Source organism: Suncus etruscus, chromosome 5 (assembly GCF_024139225.1).
Source record: "Suncus etruscus isolate mSunEtr1 chromosome 5, mSunEtr1.pri.cur, whole genome shotgun sequence".
NCBI classification, from domain to species: Eukaryota; Metazoa; Chordata; class Mammalia; order Eulipotyphla; family Soricidae; genus Suncus; species Suncus etruscus.
The window spans coordinates 63,636,681-63,662,742 of NC_064852.1; the positions used below are offsets into that span (position 1 = coordinate 63,636,681).

General features: G+C 40.1%; 1 protein-coding gene across 1 annotated transcript in view; it reads left to right on the forward strand.

The window, feature by feature from the left end:
- Positions 1 to 1,217: 1,217 nt before the first annotated feature.
- Positions 1,218 to 26,062, forward strand: part of CFAP221 (cilia and flagella associated protein 221) — a 101,276-nt gene continuing 76,431 nt past the window's right edge. The window contains 6 exon segments of the mRNA XM_049773140.1: positions 1,218 to 1,295; positions 2,493 to 2,679; positions 5,693 to 5,793; positions 14,711 to 14,797; positions 14,952 to 15,050; positions 18,723 to 18,823. Of these exon segments, the coding sequence (XP_049629097.1) occupies positions 2,541 to 2,679; positions 5,693 to 5,793; positions 14,711 to 14,797; positions 14,952 to 15,050; positions 18,723 to 18,823 (527 nt within the window). The 5' untranslated portion in view covers positions 1,218 to 1,295; positions 2,493 to 2,540.

Consider the following 26,062-nt stretch of genomic DNA (forward strand, 5'->3'; position numbering starts at 1 on the left):
TTGGGGGGGGGGGAGTCGGAGGGGGACACACCCAGCAACACTCAGGGGTTACTCCTGGCTTTGCTTACAGAAATCGCTCCTGGCAGGCTCAGGGGACCATATGGGATGGCAGGAATCGAACTCAGGTCCATCTCTGGTTGACTCAGTGCAAGACCTTATCTCAGTGCCTTACAGCTGTGCTATTGCTCCTGCCCCTGAGCACAGTGTTCTAACCCCATAACTGTTAGAGCTCTTTAAGGTGCTGGTATTTGGGTTATTTTTTTTTATTGTGGTCAAAGTGAATTACAATTCTCTCACAATAATATTTGAGGCACATAGTAACAATAAGTGAGGGGCATTCCCACCACCAGTGTTGTCCTCCCTCCACCGCTGTTCCCAGCATGCATCCCACATCTCCCTCCTTTACCCCCATAATGCCAGTGGAACTGTTCCCCATTGTACAGCTTGTTGTAGATTGGGTATCGATTCTGTTATTGTCGACTTTAGATTTGGTTTTCATGGTTATTTTTTGGAGGAATATTATAATTTTATCTTTTAGAGGAATATCTTGAAATATTTATGGATGAAATGATGTCTGGGGCTTTTCCTCAAAATAATACAGATAGCAGGAACACGATATAACAGGATTGGCCATGATTTGATCATTGTTGCTGGTGGACATTGAGATTTCATCATATACTATTTTGACTACCTTCGTATACATACTTCACATGGTTTGGACACAGAAGCCTCAAGTTCTAGTCCCAGCATGGTCCCCTTTGGCATGGGTTTGAAACATGCAGGGAGCAGCCCAGCACCTCTTGCCATAGCCATGAAAATTCCATGAATGAGTGAATGAATGAATGAATGCATGCATGCATGCCGGAGAAGTCCCATCCATTGCCCTTCGGAAATTCCATTCCTTTTGGGCAACAAAGGCACTTGCAGCTTTCAGGTCTCACCTTAGGTTTCCTATTTATTGTCTCCAGAAATTTCATCTCTCACTCCCACCCTTCACTCCACTAGCGCCGGGAATTCATTGGCTTTAAATTCATAAGTTCAGCAAATTTCTCCCCCAGCTCCCCGCTGTTCTTGAGCCTGCAGGGCAACCCTATCTGCAGCTGAGCCCTCCACCCGTCCGAAAGGAGTTTGGCCGCGTCTGCCGCAGCCCAGGGAGCGCGTCTGCGTCGTCATGGCAACGCCGGAAGCTAGCAGCCCGGTGCCCAGTCCTGCCTGCCTGGGAACCATCTCCAGTGGGAGCAGCGCTACCTGGACCCTGGGTAGCTGCGAAGCTATGAAGACAATTTGAACCCTGGGTAGGTATCCAGCCACAAGTGAGCCTCGTACAGGTTTGAGTTGGGTAGACCCCTATTTATAGCAGAGGAAGCAGAGGGTTGTCAGGATGAGAGAAGTGGATGGAAGAGGTGGTGGTGATCTGGAATTAGAGCCTGGGTGTGAAAACGGTTTGGCTATTCTACCTGTTCATGCTGGGGTTCGGGGGCAGAGCCTGGAGTAGACTCTGGGGCTGGTGCTAAAAAGATGGAAAAGGGTGTGAAGCAGGTGAGCTAGAGACTGTGTGGAAGAAGGAGGTGAGGTGAAGGGAACCAAGAACCCCTTCTTTCCAAAAAGGCGTGCAAAGCAGTGTTATTGCTGTCTTTTACTTGATGCTGTAGATTCTGTGGTATCTACAGTTACTAGTCTAAAACAAAACAAAATTGAAACAGAGTATGAAAATTCATGCATGGTTTCATACTCAATTTCAAAGCTTTATAGAGTCCACAACCTATACAAGGGCCCCATTTAGAGACTTCATTCTGAAAGATATAAAGTGTGGGATTTATTAGGTGCTATTATAAAACAAAGCAAAACAAAAATGATTGAGGTCAGCTAAGGAACAGAAGTAGTGCTAATGAACTTTCTAGAAAATGATCTTTCTGAGGTAGGTGGACTGGACCGAAAGTGAACATTAAAGGAAGACAAATCTAAGCAAGGAAATCCTCAAACAGCTCCTAGGGAAAGCCTCTGAGGACTAATGTCCAGTAATCAATGTCTTTAAATGATAAAAGATCTTGTGGTCACAAACATCTTAGAAACCCACTTGGAGAAATCTCAGAAGAGGTTGACTTCAACCTTTTCCACACTGATTTTACTTTTCCACAACTTCAACGTTTTCCACACTGATTTTACTTCAAGAGCATTTGTTTTTCTCCTCATTCACATACTACTAAAGCTTGAGAAGCACGTCAGGACTATATTTTGGGAAAATAAACCCTTGAATTAAGAACCATGGGAGAGTTCTGAGCAATGGCACGCCATTGGGTTGTGATATGTGGTTCAAGGAGATTAATGGGATGGCTGTGTGTGGGAATGGAGGAGCCAGTAGAAAGACTAGAGTTAGAGAGGGCTAGAACCTCCATAAACCAAATAGTGACAGGAGGTCCATTTGTCAAAGATAGAGAAAAAATGTGTGTGGTTTCTCATGGTTGATTCTACTGCTACTGTTTTCTTCTCAGGAAATGACCTTTGGCTCTAAAAAGAAGACATCATATATTTTATAAAAAATGGCAGCAGTGAAAACCCCCAACAGAGAACTAAAGAATACTGAAGAACTATTTAATAATGTATCACCCCTCCTATTAAAATCCTTGGTGGAAGAACCCAAAAAAAAGACAGAGGTACCTAATCGCCTCCTAGAATCAAGTAAGTATCATTGAAATGGATTCATCTTAAAGCCAACATCTTCCCAGAGGACTCAAAATCCAGGAATTTTTGGTGCTAATTTTTTTATATTGTTTTATAGGCTATTATAGTTTGCGTTACTAAAACAGTGGTTCTTTTGAAACCCACTTACCTTCACTGATAGCTATTGCTGATATCACCACCTGTTGCTTCCTCAAATGTCTTCCCTATCTTAGTGTTCTGCAACCCTGTTCCTCATCTTTTATAGGTCTTTCACAGTGCAAAAGTCAGGTCACTGCTTTATTTGTGTTCTCCTCTTCGATAATACTCTCCTCATAACTCCCTTCATAAACCCATTTGGTTTTCTTTTTTTTTTTTTTGGGTCACACCCGGCAGTGCTCAGGGGTGACTCCTGGCTGTCTGCTCAGAAATAGCTCCTGGCAGGCACGGGGGACCATATGGGACACCGGGATTCGAACCAACCACCTTTGGTCCTGGATCGGCTGCTTGCAAGGCAAACGCCGCTGTGCTATCTCTCCGGGCCCCCATTTGGTTTTCTTTTTAGAACCCAGTTGAATATACTCATCTGACCTACTCAAATTCCAAACTGAGTCCCAATTCCTTAACTTGGCATTTGTCTTCCTGTGCTATTGATGGGTTACCTGGACTCAAATCCTTCACTAATACTGTCTTCTCTCATACCTCAGCTGCAATTCAGTCATGCTGCTACTGCTCCGTGAAGACCTTGACATTACCTTTCCTTTTTCTAAATGTCCTTTATCTGGGAAAGCCAAGTCAGTCAGGTAGCTATTGTGTCAAAGTGAAACAATTTGCCTGTGTAATTTATCTGTACAACATCATGAGATATGTTTTATTTCCACTTTTACTAAAAGCTGAGACCAAGTCAAATGACACACCCTAGATGATAATGAAGTAGATAACTACAGATCAGTGTCCTGGTTTCTTTCTTTATTTTCATTTGCCTTCCATTCATCCTTCAAGGCCTTCTCAAGTGCTCCAGCTCCATCCCACACAATTTTTTGATACAGCCTTCTATTTTGCCTCTATAAAACGACTGCATACAAAGGAGCAGACTTCTGACTATTTCTGGGCATTAATGGAAAAGGAGCCCCTGTACATAAATTCCATGGACCCTAAATCAAAATCTTACATACTCAAAATTTACCTAATAATGTTTATTTTAACACTTAAAAATGATCAAATAGTATATAGAGATTTCAATTTATCTGCATCACATCCCATCCTAGCACTTCAGATTGGTTCAATCTGAAGATAGTCGCAGGGCATCTGGGGAGGAGCAAGGAGCACCTTATACCCACTTGAATTATATGCTAGAAGTATGGCCAGGGGATGCAATGGGAGTGCCTATAGCTCACTTATTTGTAGTAAATGCTAAAAAATTCATTTGCCAGAAAACAGACCATGTGTTCCTCTTGATGAGGGTAGTTTAGTATGGGAATCAAACAGACCTAGGTTTGATTGATAATTGCTTTGTGGGCAGGTTACATTATATTGTGTCTCAGCATCCTCTTCTTTTTTTTTTTTTTTTTTTTTTTTTTTTGGTTTTTGGGTCACACCCGGCAGTGCTCAGGGGTTATTCCTGGCTCCAGACTCAGAAATTGCTCCTGGCAGGCACGGGGGACCATATGGGATGCCAGGATTCGAACCGATGACCTCCTGCATGAAAGGCAAACACCTTACCTCCATGCTATCTCTCCGGCCCCAACATCCTCTTCTATAAAATAAAAATAATACCTACCTCATAGGGTTGGGATAATATATAATGAACAAGAGTCCCACCAAGACATAGAAATGATAGTGACAAATTCCTGGTGCCTTTTCCAGAAGGCTCCTGCCAAGGTAAAGATCTGGAGAAAAGCTTTATAGAAATAAACACTTTGTAGAAAAGCTTGTTCTCAAAATTGAAAAAAAAAAGGCAAAAAATACTTTCCCATAATGACAATAGCAAGTCTGAGACTTTACTTATTCAAAACTTCAAGATTACTCCTTCACATGCTACAATTCTTTTTTTTTAATTTTTTTAATTTTTAATTATGAGAACAAAGATGCAAAGAAAGAGGACAAGGTAAAGTTACAGTGGAAGGACAATCACCCATAACATAATTCTCAGAAGAAGTCTCCTTGCTGATATATTAACTTTGAACTTTCAGCCAAAGAACATTAAGATAAATAAAACAGAATCCATGTACAATTACTTTGTCCCTCAAGTCCCCAGATTGTAACACATTATAATATTTCTTAACAGCACACAAGGCAATATAAAGCCATAAAACTTACATAACTCCTTAAACATTAGAGGCATAGTATATTTTACATTTCCATGTACATGCATATTAGCTTAAGTTAACCTCAAATTTTAAGTGGTTTTTTTTAAGGATTAGAGTCAAAGGAGCACAGTAAAAACAGTATTAGAGTGGCAATTGTTGTTTGCATAGGTCCACCAAAATATGAGGGGCATGGAAAGGAATAACCTTGGCCTAAATACAAAGGGACCCTACCCCTGAAGTTTCCTGGCATAAGACCAACTCTAGGCTCCAGGCACACCTACTACAATTCTAATAGGAAAACAAAAAATAAGAATTACATTCACGGTAATAAAATTAGACTCAGTGTTTGGAGCCTTTGAAATGGATTTTTATCACATGATCTGGCAGTTATCCTTTGCAAAGACAGGACTGTGCTTTTGTTTGTTGTTTTATCACAAAGTCTTATACAAAGTGCAAAAAGAAAACTTAATAGATAATAAGCAATGCATATGAATGTATACTGAGATGATATCTTCCAAATGCCATGTCGAGATAGAAGAGAGAACAGTCAAGTTCATTTGAAGAACAGCATACATCTTGTTGACAGCTTCGTTCTCTGTGAAAATTTCATTTGCTTAAAATATCTGCAATTAAAAAGGGTCCACAGTTGCCACTTCTTCTTTTATTTTGTATTTTCTCATGTGTCTGAAATCATAATGTGCTACTCATCCTTATTGTTTCTCCAGAAATTTACTCAAAACTTCAGAATAATGAGGTCATACAGGCAAAACCTGGCATATTGCATTTTGGAGGCTATCAGGTGGAGAAACAACACCAACAGATTCTGGTAGGTGCATGTTGAGCTGGGATAATTAATCATGATAATGAAATGACACAAATGTTCTGTATTTATATTACTCATTCATCTAAAGAAGACATGCAGGTGTGGACTTCCCCCCCACACACACACCGCCTCAAAAAAAAGGTGCTTCTAGGATAACCTTAGAAGTGGCATTTGTGTCTGCTTGCCAAAGAGTTCACTGTACTCTTTCAAACAGGAATCGCTGCCAAGTAACTTAGGGGCAGGTCAGAAACTGCACTTGTACCTCATGTGACTCCATTTATTCCTTCCACCAGCACTGTGGAGGTTGTATTGCTTTCGTTATGTTGATGAAGTTGATATTACACATGCTTTAAGAGCTGGCCCAGAAATGAAGGTTTCTTTTCATTTGCTTGGGTCAAAAGTCCATGCCCAAATCAGTCATTCTGGCTACACAGTTTCTGGCAGATCTGGAATGACAGAGGTTTAGTGCCACTAAACAAGCTCCAGAAGAGAAATGAGACAATAAGCTGAAATTCATAGCATTCACAGACCTTCACAGGGTCACAGAAAAGTCCACGATTTTCCCTGTGGCCTGGATGTCCAGGTCAGGATGGTCTCAGGGTAATCTAACATTTCTAAATTCCATGCTAAAGGAGATTTAACATTTTAAATAATATTTAATAGGTGTTGGGGCTGGAAAGATAGCATGGAGGTAAGGCATTTGCCTTGCATACAGAAGGACGGTGGTTCGAATCCTGACATCCCATATGGTCCCCCAAGCCTACCAGGAGCGATTTCTGAGTATAGAGCCAGGAGTAACCCCTGAGTGCTGCCGGGTGTGACCCCAAAACAAACAAACAAACAAAAATTTAATAGGTGTAAATATTTTCAAATTATAGTTAAAATATATATTTTTTTGTTTTGGGGCCACACCCAGTGACACATAGGGGTTACTCCTGGCTCTTCGCTCAGAAATTGCTCCTTCCTCGGGGGATCTTATAGGACGCTGGGGGATAGAACCACGATCCATCCTGGGTAGCCACATGCAAGGCAAATGCCCTATCATTGTGCCATCACTCTGGCCCCAAGTTAAAATATTTCTAAAAATAATTTATGGTAGGATGGGGCAGATACATGTTTATTGCAGTAATACTGGGCATAATTATGAGGTTTCAGTGCATTGCATAATAATTTTACATTGATAAGCACTGCATCTTGCTCACCTCCAAAAGTCTAGTTTCCATCTATCATCATACACTTGGCTTCCTTCCAATTGCCTCTAATAAACACCAATCTGTTGTCTGTATCTGAGTTTGTTTTTGTTTTATTTTCTTCGTTCATTTTTCTTTTTTCTTTTTTCTGACTCTGACTTGCTTCACTTGGCAAGTTCAATACTCTAGGCTCATCAATGTTGTCACAAATGGCAAGATGTTCTCTTTTTCTAAGTAGCTGAATATAATCCCATGTGTGTTCCTGTATTGACAGACACACACACCACGTCTTTATCCATTCATTCATTGTTGGACACATAGATTATTTCCATATTTTGGTTCTTAAAAATAATGCAGTGAACATGGAGATGCAAACATACCTCTGTATTAGTTTTTCTGTTTTTTACTTGTTTGTTTTAGTGCTGGGATAAAACCCAGAGTGTCACATCCCCCCCCCTTCACATGTAGAGCAAGTGACCCATTGCTGAACTAGATCCTCGGTTCTTGTATTAGTATTTTAATTTTCTTCAGAAAAATACCTGGAAGTGAAATAGCTGGATCATGTGTAATTTTTATTTTTTAATTTCTGAGAAATATACTTTTCTCCATATTCTTTTCAAAGTGGTTGCATCATCTTACAGTTCTAAAAAATTGAGTGCAATGATCCCTTTTTCTCTATACCCCAACCAGTACTTGTTTCTTGTCTTTTGGATAATATTCATTTATTCAGGTATAAAATGATAATTTACTATAATTCTGATTTTCATTTTTCTAAGAAAAATACTACATTCTTTTGTGTTTGTTGGTTATTTGTATATCTACTCTGAGGAAATTTTGTTTGTATAAATCTTCTATTTTTGTTTATCTTCGCTTTGTTTTGGAGTCATACCCATTGTTGCTTGGAGCTATTAGAGACTCAATGGTTGGGTAGGCAGGGATCACTTTTAGGGGTGCTTACAAGACCATGTGGTCTTTAATTCTGGGAATCAAACCTGGAATCCACTGACATACAAAGCATATTCTATAGCTCTTTGAGATGTCTTTCCAACTCTCTTCTGTTCCTTTTTAGAACAGTTATTTTTGTTGTTGAGTTGTATGAGTTATTTATAGATTTGATTGTACACTGTGATGAATTATTGTCAGATGTTTGTTGATTTACAAATGTCTTTTCTCCATTTAATGGATTGCTTTTGGTTTTAGTGATGATTTCATGCGCTGTGCAGAAATTTTAGTCCCACTGGTGTATTTTGGTTACATTTATTTCCTTTCTCTTGCCACTGGTGCTGAACCATAAAGATAATGGAGGTTTGAAATCGAGTAGATAACCAGCTCTTGCTTCCTTGGAGTATTTGTGGTTTCAGGGACCTGAACACTTAAGTCAGCTCTGTATCCTCAGTGACCTAACCAAAATCCCTTCAGGCATTCTGAGGAGTGAAATTGACCTTTTGAGCAGGGCAGAGCCAAAGTAGGCTCTCTGAACATAGGTCCTTAGACTCTGGATTTGTTAATGATGGCTCCCCCTCTTACTATTTCCACGGACCCCCCAAAAGACTCTATTTTTAGATTCCATTCTTAGAAGTCATGTCCTAAAGCACTTAAGCAGATCTTTTTTTTTTATTTTTCCTCTAGTTTGGGAGGCTACCTCTGGCTATGTTCAGAACTTACTCCTGACTCTAGGTTTGGGGATCACTTGTGGGAAGACTTGGAGAACCATATATAGTGCTTGTAATCGAACAGGAGTTAGCCACGTGCTGACTCATATGTATGTATGCCACATGTAAGGCATACACTTTCACCTCCTACTATCACTCTAGCCCAAAGCAAGACCCTTTTAAGAAATAATTAAAGAGAGACAATATTCTTTTGGTTTTGGGGCCACACTCAGTGATGCTCAGGGGTTACTCCTGGATATGCCCTCAGAAATAGCTCCTGGCTTGGGGGATCATATGGGACACTGGGAGAAGGAACCACAGTCTGTCCTAGGTCAGTGCATGCAAGACAAAAGCCCTACCGCTTGTGCCACCACTGAGAGACAATTTTTGAGTGACCTCACCTATATGTGGAATCTAAAGAAGCAAACAGGTGAGCAAGTTTAAACATAGAATGTAGATTAATCATTTTCAGAGACCAGCGGTAAAAGATAGGAAAAATAGAGGGCTAAAAAAAAGTACATACTTAACAATTAGAAAATAAATAAAACATGGGATATAATGTGCTTCAAAGGAACTATTATTTTTTCTTATTTAATTAATATTTTTATTTAAACACCTTAATTACAAATAGATTATAGTTGGGTTTCTGTCATGTAAAGAACATCCCCCCCTTCACCAGTGCAACATTCCCATCACCAATATCCCAAATCTCCCTCCTCCCCACCCCACCCCTGCCTGTACTCTAGACAGGCTTCCTACTTCCCTCATTCATTTATATTGTTATGATAGTTTTTAATATAGTATTTCTCTAACTGCACTCATCACTCTTTGTGGTGAGTTTCATGTTGTGAGCTGGACCTTCCAACCCTCCTTTCTTTTGTCTCTGAGAATTATTGCAAAAATGTCTTTTATTTTTCTTAAAACCCATAGATGAGTGAGACTATTCTGCATCTATCTCTCTCCCTCTGACTTATTTCACTCAGCATAATAGATTCATGTACATCCATGTATAGGAAAATTTCATGACTTCATCTCTTGACAGCTGCATAATATTCCATTGTGTATATGTACCACAGTTTCTTTAGCCATTCATCTATTGAAGGGCATCTTGGTTGTTTCCAGATTCTGGCTATTGTAACTAGTGTGGCAATGAATATAGGTGTGAGGAAGGGATTTTTGTATTGTATTTTTGTGTTCCTAGGGTATATCCCTAGGAGTGGTATAGCTGGATCATATGGGAGATCAATTTCCAGATTTTGGAGGAATCTCCATATCACTTTCCATCAAAGAAACTATTATCAATAATACTGTGTTGTGTGTATATTTGAGCTTCCTCTGAAGTAAAATGTTTTATAACTGCAACTGGTGGCAACCGTACAGACTTAGGATAAGATTTTTGAAATATATACAAATATCAAATTATTATCTTCTACATCTGGCACTGGTGTTGTCAATTATATATTTCGAAAGACACATACTCTTAATGTCTATGTTCATTTACTCAGAAAAGAATCACTGAAAGGTGCTGTTCACTGGTAAAGCTGTCAGGAAACCAATTTTGTGTTTTTCAGACAATCCCCAGCCTATGGAATGTCTTTTCCTCTGTATATGCTCAGTAGGGTCAAGAGGGGAAAGATTAGAGAAGGTCCTGTTGGTGACAACTGTTTTTGTTCACTTAAAGGGAAGAGGATTTTAAATTGTAATTAAAATTTTCCCCTATCAACCTGCAAGGACATATTGCAGAGAACACAACATCAAAGACCAAAGTTAATAATTCATTTGGCACTGACTTTTCCTGGTATTAAGTTTGCTGTCTAGATAATGGTAGACTAGGACTAAAATAGACCTAAAATTATAATTCCAAATTTTTACTGTTTATAATAAATCATTCTATCCCACCCTTTAGTTACTTCAATCATTCTCTCATCTGCCCTACTTCCTTCCTAGGCAGTCACTGGCCTACTTTGTGATGGCATAAAATTGCCTATTCTGGATCTTTTATATAAATAAATATTATCAGATAACCATATGATCTTATTTCATTTACTGTTTTTCAGGCTGACTCAACTTGCACCATGTATCAACTTTCCTTTCTTTTCTTCCTCTTTCTTTCCTTCAAATTTCTCCTTTCTCTCTTTGTCTGTTTGTTTGTTTTTGGTTTTGGGGGGTCACACTCGGCAGAGCTCAGGGGTTACTCCTGGCTCTATGCTCAGAAATCGCTCCTGGCAGGCTCAGGGGACCATATGGGATGCTGGGATTTGAACCACCGACCTTCTGCATGCAAGACAAATGCCTTACCTCCATGCTATCTCTCTGGCCCTTCTTTGACTTTCTTTGCTTGCTAGCTTTCTTTCTTTCCTTCCTTCCTTTCTTCCTTTCTTTTTCTTTCCTTTCTTCCTTTCTTTTTCTTTCCTTTCTTCCTTTCTTTCTTTTTCTTTCTTTCTTCCATTCTTCCTTCCTTTCTTTTTCTTTCTTCCATCCTTCCTTCTTTCTTTCTTTCTCGCGTCGTTCTTTTCTTTTTTTTTGTTTCTTTTTTTCTTTTTTCTTTCTTTGTTTCTTTCTTTCTTTCTTTCTTTCTTTCTCCTTTCTTTTTTTTTTTTTTTGGGGTCACACGGGGCAGTGCTCAGAGGTTACTTCTGGCTCTATGCTCAGAAATCGCTCCTGGCAGGCTCAGGGAACCATATGGGATGCTGAGATTCCAACCACTGACCTGCATGCAAAGCAAACACTTTACCTCCATGCTATCTCTCCGGCCCTTCTTTTCTTTTTTCTTTCACTCAGGGTCCCCTCCTAGTTATGTTCTCAGGAATTCTCCTGGCAGTGCTTAGGAGATTATGTGAGCTGGGAATCAAAGTCAAGCCTTCTGCATGCTAAGTATACTTTCAGCCTGTTGAACTAGCTCCCCTTTCCTTTTCCTTATATTTTATGGCTAAGTAATTTCCTACTGTGTGGATTTTATCCTTTTTATTCATATTTGCATTTTATCCATTCATCAATTGGTGGACCTTTGGGGTTCTGCTTTAGAATTATGTACAACGTTATAAATGTTATGTACAATGTTATAAATATTCACATGCATGGTTTCTGTATGTATATATTTATTTGGGGGGTTGGGCCACACCAGGCGGTGCTCAGGGGTTACTCCTAGCAGGGGATGCTGGAAATCAAACCTGGGTTCTTCCCATATTGGCTGCATGCAAGGCAAATGCCCTACCACTGTGCTATTACTACGGCCCCTGTATGTACATATTTTTACTTCTCTTGGATATCTATGTATCATTAAGTAGAGATGTTGGGTAATATGATACTGAAATTTATTTAGAACATTTGAAGATTTTTACAGAGCCTTACTCATTCTGAAAACTCAGGAAGGGAAACATTTTTGCCTTCCAGGTTCTGATGGCACTCTTATGTTCTGACTTGTGGCTGAATCACTATTCTTTCCCATGACCTTAACTCCCTCTGCATCACTATTCTTTCCTATTACCTTAACTCCCTGGCTCCTTTTCCATCTCCTAAAGGAATATTTGTCACACTAAATAGAGAGATAAAAACAAACCTGGATCTCTTGTATGTGCTGGACCCCGAGTTATATCCCTGGTACCAGGTGGCACCCCTGAGCACAAATGTATATGGTCTTGGTGTTGCTAGCACTGCTTAGGCCCAAGCAGTACTGCATTCCCAAGGATGAGCCCTAATCAGTCTCCACAGCCTTTTTCCAGGTCACATTTATAGTTCCAAGTACTATACTGCAGACATTTCTCTTTAAGCCACTGTTCAACTCATTAAAGTTAGTGTTGTATTTTACTATGGGCTTACATTAAACAGTTTTTCATGCACTGAAAACTTTCAGGACATAGAAAATACTTTGCAAGAGCTCCAGGGTTAACAAGCATGTGACCTATTTAGAAATCAAAGGGCAAATCTGGATTTGTAGGATTTGTGGAGAAAGGAGAAAGCTTCCTTCTGTGGAAGATCAAAGAACATCTCTATTGTTTGCATCACACAGTGCCTAAGTCACCAAAAGGCACTCTATAAATATGGGTGCATAATAGTGAACTCAGTTTATTGGCAAGAAAGGTGAGGCAGAGATTAATTAATACCAAGTAAATGCGGTATAAAGATATGATAGCCACAATGTTCCTATCAGACATTACAACAACCAAATTGATAATAGTACAGAATGATTTCATCTCAGCATACTAGTAGATATTGGAAGGGTCAGTTTCCAGTCCCCATCTAAAGTCAGGTAGAAGTCTAATGGATTATCTTGGAACTTCTCCCAAGCAAGGGGGAAAATCCAACTTGGCTTTTAAATTGGTTTTGCTAGGAAACTATGCAAATGACCCAAGAATGAAATGATTAAACATGTGCTTAAAGCCACAAGAAATTGATCATTAACATCTGAGATTGATCCATATCTGTCTAAAGACTCTAATGCATTTTACTTAGATTAATATTAAAATTAATGTTTTAAAATTTAAAACCATTATTTCTAATTTGCTCAAAATCAAGATATCTCTTTCTGTTTCCTTTTGCTCAAAATCAAAATATTTTAAACTTTCTTTCCTTCTGTGAAAAGATTTTGTCTGGGGGTGGGGTAGGGAAGCCTATCATAAGTAAATAATTGATCAGCTTTCCCAGAAACGAACAATATTGCTATTGGCTGTCCAGTAACAATGCTATATAATATAGTTTTATTTTCCATAAGTATGTAGTTCTTCCATTTTCCTAAAATAATAGCATTTGTTTTCAGTCCCCTATAGCCATATTAGAGAGCCTTCAAGGATCTTGCTTTTCAAAACTATCTTCAGTATGTGAGAGGTGGGAGGACTAAAACCATACTATGTAGAAACCAAGTACAATTTTCTGGAGGTCAGTTTTACTGACACATTTTGGAGAAATGGATTGTAGAGGGAAGAATGAATAGTCAACATTTTAAGAAAAAAATAAAACACTTGATAAAACATATAAGATGAGCTAGATAGAGGTAACTTAAAGAAAAGGCTAAGAACATGCTTTGCATGTTTGATCCCTGGCACTGCATGGCCTCTCAAGTACTTCCAGTTGTATCTTCTGAGCTCTACTGGGTATTCCTAGTACATACACAAACACATGCATGCACACACTTACATGCATGCACACAGAAAGAAATATAACTGTTGATAACGAATAAAAAGTGAGAATTGCAGTTTAGGCACTAAACGAAGTGAGAGATAATGAGATTCCATGGATATAGCCTTCACATAAATACAGATGGGGGCGCAGCATGTGTCTGGGACATCTGTATCATGCTCACATTAGAGAAAGCACATGGTTTATTTATTAGCATCACATTCTGGTTCAGACCCTCGGGCACAGGCAGACTAGATGACTAGCCTGAAATCCCGGCTCCTATTTTTTACAGCCACAAAGACTGCTCAGATTGTGGCTTCTGCAAACCAGCCTGAGCCCACACAGTCACTTCTGATTGCCAGAAAGTTGAGGAAAATCTGAAGGACAGACTCTACATTCCGGCTTTATAAACAAGCCTCTCTCCATTGTTTTGTGGGATTTGCTGATGAGCAGCCATAGCTGTTTATCTTTCGGGCTGAAGAGATAGGGAGCAGGTTAAGACACTTGCCTTGAATAATGCTGATTCCAGTTAGCTCCTCAGCACTTGCATATGTACCCTGAAGCACCACCAGGAAGTGACCAGAAAACTCAGTTTACCCCCTAAAACAGTGGTCGGCAACCTGCGGCTCGCAAGCCTCATGTGGCTCTTTACACTTTTAATTTGTCTCTTCTGTGTGCCGGGCGGTCGCTCCAGGAGTCAGGACTCTGCTCCTAGCCTCTGTCAGTGCGCACCCTGTGTGGCTCTCAAAACAAATTTCAATCGTGGTTTTGGCGAGATTTGGCTCAGTTGGAAAAAAAGGTTGCCGACCACTGCCCTAAAACAATCCCCAATGATTTGCAGTTCCCTCTATTCTGAATAAACTCATTTCCATTTGTGAAGTAACTATTTTGAGTTAAAGTTGAAACGAAGCAAGTAAATGTAAAGCAGCACCCTTACTCTGAATGCTTCTTTTCCTCTCCCAGAATCTGATCAATATTTCCAATGATGCAACTCATGTGCATATCATACCCCCACAGACTAAATACTTCCAGATCAAGTACACAAAAAAGGTAAGCCTCCTGAGGGTTTCCTTCTCTCCTATGGCACTCTTATTTGGGTGCCTTTCTGCATGTGGAGTTTGTGTGGGGCAGATAAACTGTATGTGGTTATTACAGTCACTTTCTCTGTGTGCTCTGTTCCCATAAGAGCCCACTTGTCTTATAGGAGAACCGCCTGGTCCCCGGCTTATCCCTCACCATCACCGTTATGTTTTCTCCAGATGAGTGGCGGTACTATTATGACTGCATCCGTGTACATTGCAAGGTAAGTTTCTTGATCTTCAGAAAGGAAGGAGGTGATATCAAAGCTCATTTATGAGCAGAGAGATAGTACCGAGTGTAGGGCACTTGCCTTGCTCATAGCTTGGAATCCCTGGTACCACATGTGTTACCTCCCTGAGTACAGAGCCAGGAATAAGTCCTGAGCACTTCTGGGTGTGGCAGCCCAATAATTTAAATTCCATTAAAGAATGAAAATAGAAATAAATATCATATGACCCAATAATACCTCTCAGGTTTTTGTCTGAAGATGATGAGAACACTAATTTATTTTTAAATTAATTTAATTTAATTTATTAATTTATTTTATTTAAAGAGTATATGTCACATAGTTGACATAGTTGATCATAATATATTTGATGACATAATTAGTCAAAAATGGAGTTAGAGGGACTGAAGTGATAGCACAGCAGGTAGGTCATTTGCCTTGCATGTAGCTGACCCAGGTTCGATCTCTGGCATCCCATTTGGTCCCTCAAGCCTGCCTAGAGAGATTTCTGAGTACAGAGCCAAGAGTATTCCCTGAGCACTGCTGGGTGTGCCCCCCGCAAAGGAGTTGTAGTGCAACCTCAAGTGTGATCACACTGCCCAAGAATTCCAAGCACTATTGCTGATACTGAGACTTTTGTGAGGCTTGTTTTATGCTGACAGGGCTTTTGGAAGTATAAGAAGACTAGGGATGGGTAGGATGGGAAGGGAACCTGTACTCACTCTGAAAAATTCTAGTGATATCAGCCCAAATGCCAGCATATCTGGAGTTTTGGTCAGATTGTTGTCTCTACAGAGAGTCATAGAGGAGTGGTGAAGCAGGACCATTGGTGAAGCAGCTATTGTGAATGATGGGTATAGCAGGTGGGACTTGGTCCATCCTCTCCTCCAGAGATTGCTAGTTTTCAACTACATGGCTGTTGTACCCATAATTTTTCATGGCTTGATTTACATCTCTTTTGAAAAAAGAAAGTGAGTCTATGAAGCTCGACAAGTACAGACATGGCAACTTGAGAGCACTAATTTAAAAAGATATATACACACCTATTTTCATAGAAGCATAATTTTTAGTAGCCAAAGAGTAAAATGAAGAAGTGACTGTCATGATAAAGAAGTTGTGGTATACAGATGTGGTATAGATACATAATAATGGGTAAAGCACTTACCTTACTGACCACAGTTTGAGCCCCAACACTGTATGTGGTCCTTCACCAGCATTGCCAGAAGCAATCCCTGAGTGCAGAGCCAGAAATAAACTCTGTGCACTGCTGTATATCACACACACACACACACACACACACACACACACACACACACTCTCTCACTCTCTCTCTCTCTTTCTCTCTCTCTCTCTCTCATATGTTCAAGGGAATGCGAGATGAATAAGTAGAATATTTCTCTGCCTGATATTTAGCATGTCTTTGGGGCCTTACCTGGTGACCTACATCCTAGTTAGGTGAACCAGAGGTTACCAAATTGAGGCAAAAATACATGAGCTGCTATCCACTATAGGCTTCTCACCTGTCTGGCCTTAAACCTTATGATGTAATATGACACCCAACTATCAACCCCAAAGGTGTTCCCCAATTTTCTTCTTCCTTAAACCTCTTCCTTTGATATGTAAAAGCCCACTGGATAGGTACTTTTGTCTCACTCTCAACTTTCCCCCTTCTGGTGAATGGGTATTGGTATAATAAAGAAAAGCACTCAGAGATAACACCAGGCACAGACTGGCTCCATGCCTCTCTCCTAACTGGCTTAGCTTAATATTTCTTCGCCGCTACCATCTTCTTCAGACCCTTCCGCGTGGAGTTTAGAAACATGGTGCCTGGGATGATCTCACAACCTTGCGGATTTTTATTTTACACACTGACAGGCTTCTTCAAATAGTCTAAACATTCTATTTAAGTGCCAGGTTGAAAAGTTATCAATAGCACAAGCTGTGAGTATAAACATCAGAAACTGCATGGTTTATCTATGGGAATGTCCTCAGAGACAGCACTGAGGGTCTGCAGGGAATTGGGAGAGCCTGGAAGACCCAGCTCCATATGACGATGCTCTGTAAATGCAAATAAGCTTTTTCTAGGTCACCTGGCTCCAGACAAAGGCTGTGTAGTCAATCCTTCTCTTCAAACCAGCCTTTTCCTCCCCTTTTCCCTTTGTCTCACACTCCAGACACATTGCTTCAGTCAAGTCAGACTTAACCAAATAACATTTAGCTTTTAAATAAAGCTAAAATATTTTGAAAATAAATGATATCCATTTTTCCTTTTATAATAATATCTTTATTTAAACACCATGATTACAAACATAATTGTTGTTGAGTTTCAGTCATAAAAAGAATACCTGCCTTCACCAGTGGAACATTCCCACCACCAATGCCCCCATCTCCTTCCTCCTGCCTGTATTCAAGACAGGCATTTTACTTCTCTCACTCATTAACATTGTGTGGTAGTTGTTAGTGTAGTTATTTCTCTAATTGCACTTTATATTTTATTATATTACATATTTATTTGTTTTTGTGGTGTTGTGGATGGAACTCAGGGCATAATATATACAATCAAATGCTTATTCCCTGAGCCACTTCCCTGGCTTAAATTTCAATTTAAAGTGAGGATTAAAATACAAACTAAAAAAACAAAATTAGAATATTGTTTTCAGGAGGAATAGTCTCTACCAAGGAGAAAAAGTTTTAGATTAGGCATTGTGGAGTACCAAGGTACACTCAGTAATGATTCTCATTATTTTTTTAAGTTATACAACACTTTTATTTTTAATTTTTTGGGGGAGCCACACCCATTGACACTCAGTGGTTACTCCTGGCTATACGCTCAGAAATCGCTCCTGGCTTGGGGGGCACCATATGGATGCTGGGGGATTGAACCGCTGTCCATCCTAGGCTAGCGCTTGCAAGGCAGATGCCTTACCTTGAGAGCCACCGCTCTGGCCCCAACACTTTTATTTTTAAACAAGTATGTTTTAAAGCCTTTCTCCATTTTAATTATTTAAGGAGAGAAAGACTATCACAATTTGCAAAGAAAGAAAGGAAACATGGAAAGGTCAAAAGTGTTGCTTAAGGACACAAACTGCAGGCCTAGGAGCTGGCCTTGGGCTTACTTGCCAGTTCACTGCTTTGAGAGTCACCACTTTCTGTGTAGCTGGGTTCTGTACTAGTTTCTCAGAATTGCAGTTCTCTTAAAATTTTTGGAAATAGCAGAAAACGGACATCTTTTTTTCATATCTATCAGACTACTTCACTGTCTTAACCAAATTTCATGATTAGAAGCAACTCTCATTTCAATGAAATGTCCTTAGATTTTTTTTCCTACATTTTGCTTACAGATAAGAATCTATATTTTGAGGCCGGAGAGATAGCATGGAGGTAAGGCGTTTGCCTTTTCTGCAGGTCATTGGTTCGAATCCCGGCATCCCATATGATCCCCCGAGCCTGCCAGGAGCGATTTCTGAGCATAGAGCCAGGAGTAACCCCTGAGTGCTACCAGGTGTGACCCAAAAACCAAAATTAAAGAAAGAAAAAAAGAGTCTATATTTCTAGTGTATTCAGGTACTCAGGTTTCTTAAAGGAAAAAAATGATAAAAACAAAAAGTTCACTTTTGAAGTTTATAGTTTTCACTGTGGTAAACTTAACTTTTTCTCATTAAATTTTAGGGAGATGATACTTTGCTCATTCCCATCCATGCCTATCCCATCATGAACACACTGGATTTCCCCGCATTTATAAATATATCAAACGTTGTACTTGGTGAAAGGTGAGTGACTAAAATGAACTGCCCTGCTGAAATAACTGATTTGTATTCTATTCAAGATCATTCTTTACTAGTGCTTTGTACTCATGAACTGGAAGTGCCTCTGGATTGGTCCCTTACCCCTATCTGTTCTCCATCCAAGGAGGTGATTTTTCTCTTTCCAATAAAAACCTCACGTCTCAGGGAGAAGCTAGTTGTGATTTTGGTTGCCTTAACTAGTCTATCTGCATGCTGGTATCCTTTGCTAGTGAGTAGTGGAGAGCTTGTGTGGAATTTCCCTGAGCCTGTTTTATTCTCTTCAATATTGTGTGGATTATTCAGAACCCCGTACCCAATCCCTCAGGATTAGGGCATGAAGCTTCTGCTACACTGCCCCAAATGTCACAGGATATGACAAACTGAGATATTCACATATACAGAAACCCAGATTCATAAATATTTTTTCCAAATGGAAAGTTATTCTTTTAGTTCTATAATCTGAACTTGTAGTTGCAGAAACAAAAACAGAACATCCCAAGTGAAATATCATAGGCAAGAAAGGATATTTGTTCTGTCATATAACTGAAAGATACAAGAGTCTTCAGGCACACTTCTAGAAGATCAAATCAAGTTATAACTTGAGCTTGCTTCCCTTTGCAGACTTGTCTCCCAGCAATCTCCCTCTCTGCACACAAGAGAACTGCCAGAAGCTCCAAATACTGCAGTGGTGGTTAGAAAGGGCTGGAAATATTGGGTATGTCCAAGCCCAAAATCTCAGGATAGATCAGGGATGTTGCTCCATGGTAAAGCTTTTGCATGAGTTGTATAAGGATTTGATTTGATCCCTGGAGTGCAGAAAACAACAACCAAACAGGAAAATAAATAAACATGGTTGGATTTTATTGAACTAGCTTAGATCTCATCCATTCATTAACTAATCTTTTTTTTTTTTTTAAGATTTTCGGGAAGAGGATGGTTTCCCAAACCTAGCAGTGCTCAGGATCACTTCTGGTGGTGCTCAGGGGACATAATTGAGTTTAATTGAAGTCAGGAGTGTATAAAGCAAGCACACCTAAATCCCTGCAGCACCCCAGTCTTTAAGATGAAAGGGGAAATGATTATAGAAAAGGCAAAGACAAGAATGTTGTAGAGAAGCCAAGTCTAAGATTCTACCCTCTACCCCCACTGGCCCTTTTTGTTTGAAAAATGTGATTCTAATAGTACTTTAAGCTGTGCTTTATCCCTGTACCCATACCATCTTTTGACACAATAAACAGTTGTGAAAGACATACTATTTTGAATAATATAGGTATCTCTAGGGATATAAAATATTAAAACAGTAAAAAGATTAATTTTGAGCTATTCAATATTGACATATAATGATCATGTTTGTTGTTAAAATGATGAACTACTCCTGTACTGTTTGGGAAGTCTATAAGGTCCTAAGTCCCCTTCCCTAAGTCTTCTTTCCCTGCCAGTTGCCTGGTACCAATCCTGTCTCCCCTGAATCCTCCAATGCTTCTGTTACTTAAGTTTTTATTATCTATCAATTTGGGGTATTAGAGACCTGCAGGACCCAACTCAGCCTGTCTCTGTCCTAACTGATGCTGCCTGTCAGACTCTGATTGGCTGGTATTTTGAATATGCTTCATTGAGCCAGACATGAGGCTGCAGGGCACTTGGGAGCCTCCTCCAGAAAGGCATTGGTTACAATGAAAGAAGAAGGCACTCAGGTCAATTTCCTTGAAAAAAAAAAAAAGAAGAAGAAGCAGAAATTGATTGCATATGATTTATAAAGACATAAACCATAAAGAAGTTAAGAATAGAGATGCTTGACCCTCCATCATGGCACTTCTCTGGACAAAGTCAAGCCACAGCTCTCTCAAAGCCAAGCATGAGGGCACCACCTGGCAAGCAGGGACTGCTACCAGCATCTTGATCACTGGGCCACAAGCAGCTTGGCCCTGCCCTGAATATCTGTTGGTCAGTCACCATCTGTCTCACTCCTGCTTTGGAAATATCTCTGGAATGGGGGTCTGGTTGCCAAGGGCAGCTGAGCCTGGTAGATGGAATAGACATGATTGGAAGGGTACCAGGCTGATGTATGCTGATAAATCATCTCCCACCTTCACCTCTTCCAGTAGACCAACTGGGACTGGGTAGGAGGCATGAAGCAGCCTCCCTGGAGACCCTGAGGTGAGAGTTGAGAGAGGGGGAGGCCCACAGACTAACAATCATGGGAGTTGTTTAGAAAAAGGCAACAAAACCATCTAGAAGTCAGTCTGTTTTGGAAGGGCTTGAAAATCCACAATTCCGCATGTTGTTGGGGTGCCCTAGTTACCCCTGAGGGCCACTATCTACCTATAGAAGCAGCAACCCCCCAGAGTGATCTCCTGCCTCAGGGTGGTCTCTAAAACAATCGTTCTTAATTGTTCTTGCTTTGATACAGTTTCCATATTTATAGGTTCATGGAATGAGGTCTTCATTCTCCAGTTCTATTCTGCCATTGACCCCCAACTTTTCTCTGTTTCAGTATGATGCTCTCAACTCAGATATGTACAAAGACATCCCCAAATACAGCTCCATTCCTTCCTCCAGGGGCTGCTTGCAAGCTCAGGATTAGTGACCAGAAAAGCTGCACCTCCTAATGCTGCCTTTCTGCCCACCCTCTCCTGTGGGACCTACCTGCCTGGACCATGCACCTGCACTTCCTGCACCTTCCTCCTGCCACTACCTGTAACACAGAGCACAACTGATCTGACTCAACCAGCCAGTTTTGTTTCTAGCTCATTCTACTCCCCACTGAAGTCTTCTGTCTCCACACCTCATCCATCTTCCCCCAAACTCCAACTCTAGGCAAACTTGTCTCTGTAAATATGCCAGTTCTGCACAGTTCATGCAAATGGATTTATACATGATGTGACCTTTGGTGACTGATTTTACCCTTAGCACAGTGTTTTCCCAATTCCTTTTTTTTTTTTTTTTTTTTTTTTGTTTTGGATCACACCCAAATGCTCAGGGGTTACACCTGGCTCCACGCTCAGAAATCACTCCTGGCAGGCTCGGGGGACCATGTGGGAGGCCGGGATACGAACGAATGACCTTCTGTATGAAAGGCAAATGCCTTACCTCCATGCTATCTCTCCGGCTACCCTTTCCTAGTTCATTTTATCTGCAGCATGAATCAGTCCTTTCATTTTGTTTGTTTGTTTGTTTGTTTTTTTTGTTTGTTTGCTTTTTGGGTCACACCCGGCAACACTCAGAGGTTACTCCTGGCTCTATGCTCAAAAATTGCTCCTGGCAGGCTCGGGGGACCATATGGAATGCTGGGATTCGAACCCCTGTCCTTCTACATGCAAGGCAAACGCCTTACCTTCATGCCATCTCTCCGGTCCCCGTCCTTTCATTTCTGTAGCTAAATAATATTATTCTAAGAATGTGCCCAATTTTATATATTTATTCATCAGTTGAAGGAAAATGAGCTGTTTCACTTTGATTTTACTTTTAATAATGGTGAGGTGAACCTTTGCATATGTTTTCATATTATAAATATGGGTATGCATGTATATACCTACACATGCATATGCATATCTAGTGGGCATGTTTTCCAGTGTTTGCAAAATGGCTGCACCATTTTACATTTCCCCCAGTAGTGAGGGTTCCAATGACACTTGTGCTTCTCTCACTTTTTTTCCCCTTTATTTTTGTCTTGTCAAGGTGATGTCTGGGGTTCACACTCTTCTTGTGGGGCTGGTGCTCACTCTCTTAGATGCCATATTGATCAGTTTGGGGGGCACTTGGTTGTGGTGCTTGCAAATACTTGATTGTGGTCTGCTGGTTGTTTCACACTATCTGAGGTTCTTTGATCACCATGACCATGTCACAGAGCCCCATGTTTACTGATGAAGGGCAGGGCCAGGGATCAGACATTTAACCTCACACGTAGCAGGCAAGCCATGAGCCACAACTCCAGCCCTTGTCCTTGTGCTTTTCAAGATTGTCAAGTACCCTGTTGCCAATGAGAAATTTTGTTCTATCATGGAGAAGGACAATGTTGATGGGAGAACATGAGCTCAGCAGAGGGGCAGGTTCTGAGGTTCTGAAGGATTATTTTATCTTGGCTTGTAAACTGAGACAGCTATCAGGGGTGACTTTCTATACCACTTTCTTACTTTCTCACATTGCATTGCTTCTGAGAAGCAGCAGTGAGGGCGCCCCTCTAAGCTCCTTGGTGAGTTTCCAGGAGTTTGGGGAGTCTATTTGCATAGAGCCATCAACTATGTTTCCATTGGTTGGCACTCATTGGGTGCAAATTCCTTCCTAAGGCAGAACTCCAGGTGGATATTTGCCAACCACGTGCAAAGAGCCACAGTGGCATGGTAAAACATGCTATGACAGCTTCTCTAAATAGCCAAAAGTTGCATTCCAGCTTCTTCCCTAGTTTCTAAATCAAACTCAGGGGTGTCCAGCTGCTCTGTTGTCTTCTCTCCTATAGGTGGAAACTGTTGTTTATTGCTAGGTAATCCTACCCCACATGATAGATCACTTCATATTCTAGAGAGTTTCATAGATTAAATGCAGCCTAATCCTTTCTACATATCCAAGTAAGGGAGAATGTGCATACATGAGGTACTGAAATGTTCTGTCATTCCATTCCCACGGTTCTAAAAAAGAGTTGTTAATTCATCATGCTTAGCGGTTTCTTTGTCAGTGTCTGCTTGGTATCAAAGAGCTGAAATCTGGAACCAGTCCAGGCAGCCAGCCTGTGGCTTTTACCATGTGGCAGCAACTGATCTTCCATATACCTGGCTGACTTTGTGAACATTTAGCCAGAGGGCTCTGGATATGGAGTCGTGAAAGCCTCATGCCTTCCCTGATCCTACCACATTATTGGCTCTGGAACTGTCCCCTGGGCCAACTTTTTTGCTCCCATAGCCAGTGGTACTGCATGTTCCTCTTGGGGGTGACAGATGCTCTGTAGCCCCTGGTCCACAGCCACATTACAGGCAGAAAAGGTCCCTGGCGACTGCACTTCAAAGCCAGGATATTTTAGTCTCTGGAACATTCACGTCGGACATTTGCAGAATTTACTAAAGGATGCTTTTCCTTAGGCAGTGGACTTCATGACTTGTATCAGAAATTGTGGGAATAAAACAGGTTAGAGCAAGATGTCCGAATGCAACCCCTTTCTCTTACTGTCCCTGGAGTTGAACATGCCACTATGGAGAAATGGTCATTCTCCAGCTAGCACAGAGAAGGAAAGGTGGATGGAGGGTTGTCCCAGCAACTACAGCAACCTGATATTCAGATAAAACCATCACTGTCATTTAATATAACCATTTTAAAATTTTAATTGCTGAAAAATACTTCCTTTTCTTGTGGGAGGGCCAGTTTGGGATAACTCCTGGAAGGTGCTTAGGAGTCAGAAGTGGTTCTGGAGATTAAATCCGATTGGCCATCTGCAAGGCAAATACCTTAAACCCTGTACTATCTCTCCAACCCTAAAATTTATCCAGTGTTATAGTTAATACCAAATAATCAGCCACATTAGATCACTGCTGTTCCTGTCTTTGACACTTGCCATCTTAGATCTTTCTCTCATACATACATGTATATGTGCACACACACTTTATATAACATGCATTTATAATATGCATGTTATAGTAAAATATAATATAACTTATGTTATATAAGTTTGTATTATAACCTTATAAAATATAATATTTTATAATATAAATATATAATTTTAGAATGTGATTCTATTTAACCATATCAAAATATGGTTAAAATATCAAAATATAATAGGTAATTAGCAACAAGTTAACTAAATTATGACTACTGATATAGATATAGATAGTCATGGAAAGTCCTTGAGCCAATGGCAAGAAAAGGGCTCACAGAATGGGCACTGAGAGAAAATTCTATCAGACAGATCTTCCAGCCTCTAAAATTGGACTAAGTTGAGCCAAGTGTAAGGAGATGCCTAATTATTTAGGTTTAGATAATAAGTTCCTACTCCAGCAACATTTTTCCTCAGATTTTTTTTCCCTGAAATTGACTGCATTAGGCATCACTTCCACTCTCATTCTGCTTGGATTCCCATCTCGATGAGACAAACTGTGTCTTTGAAAATTAAAGCAATGGGCAAAAATTTATAAAAAAAAATTATCTTGGCAAAAAGGGAATTTTTTTGGCTTTGAGATATAACATCCTAAACACTCTATATCTTTTAATTTATGCCTATGAAGGGTAGAAAGGGACTGGTTTAGCCAACAACCTATATTTCTATCTGATTTTTATTGCTCTGCATCACATTCTGAATGCAACAATTGACATTCAGAGTTTCAATTGAAAGAACTAACCAGACTCCGGCTCACTTTCTTTTTCTCTAGTTGCATACCAGCTCCTGGAGCAGGCTATGGTAACATGGGGGGGGAGGTAAGAGGTCTGAGGATCACAGAGCCTTTTCCTGCTAATTAGCCAGTAAAAGGAAATACCTTTTTAAAAATTAAAAAAAAAATAGGATTTCTGGAATAGTAGAGGAGTTCAGACAAATGTCTGACATCCAGCAGACTCCAGTTCAACCCCCAGTACCACATGATCCTCACACCTTACATTGAATAGAGGGATCCTATGCCTTCTCAACCATTGGAGATTCTTCTCTCTCTTCTCAAAGTTTAGCAAATAAAGCATATAAAGATTAGTTTCAAAGAGAATATCTTCCAGTAGAGAAGAAAACTGCAGTGTACACAGCAACAGACCATTAATAGGCCTCGTATCTAGGAGAGGTGACATAAAATAGCAAGTTAAGAGTTCAAATTCTGGAGCTTTGGCTTTCATTTCTGATTCACTTATTGACTGTATGATCTTTGACAATTATTCATATGTTTCTCTGGAAGTTTCCCTCTATTTTGATGCTCTTATGTTTAAATTTTGTAAGTATGACAGTTTGTGGCCAATTTGTTTTGCCTTCTGAATGCAGCATACTGAATTAATTAGAATTCATTGTGTACATTGTCAGTAGCCATTTATTAACCAAAAGGAGCAAAGCTTTTTTTTTTTTTTTTTTTTTGGTGGTGTTCAAGGCTTACTCTTGGCTCAGTGTTCAGGGATTATTCCTGGAGACACATGAGAGAAACTAGGTGGTGACAGGAATCAAATCCAGGTTAGATGCATGCAAGTGCCTTATCCATAATACTATTTACTAGGCCCTCAAATCTTTTTTATTGGAAGACAACCCCCTCGTTCTACCCTCCAAACATT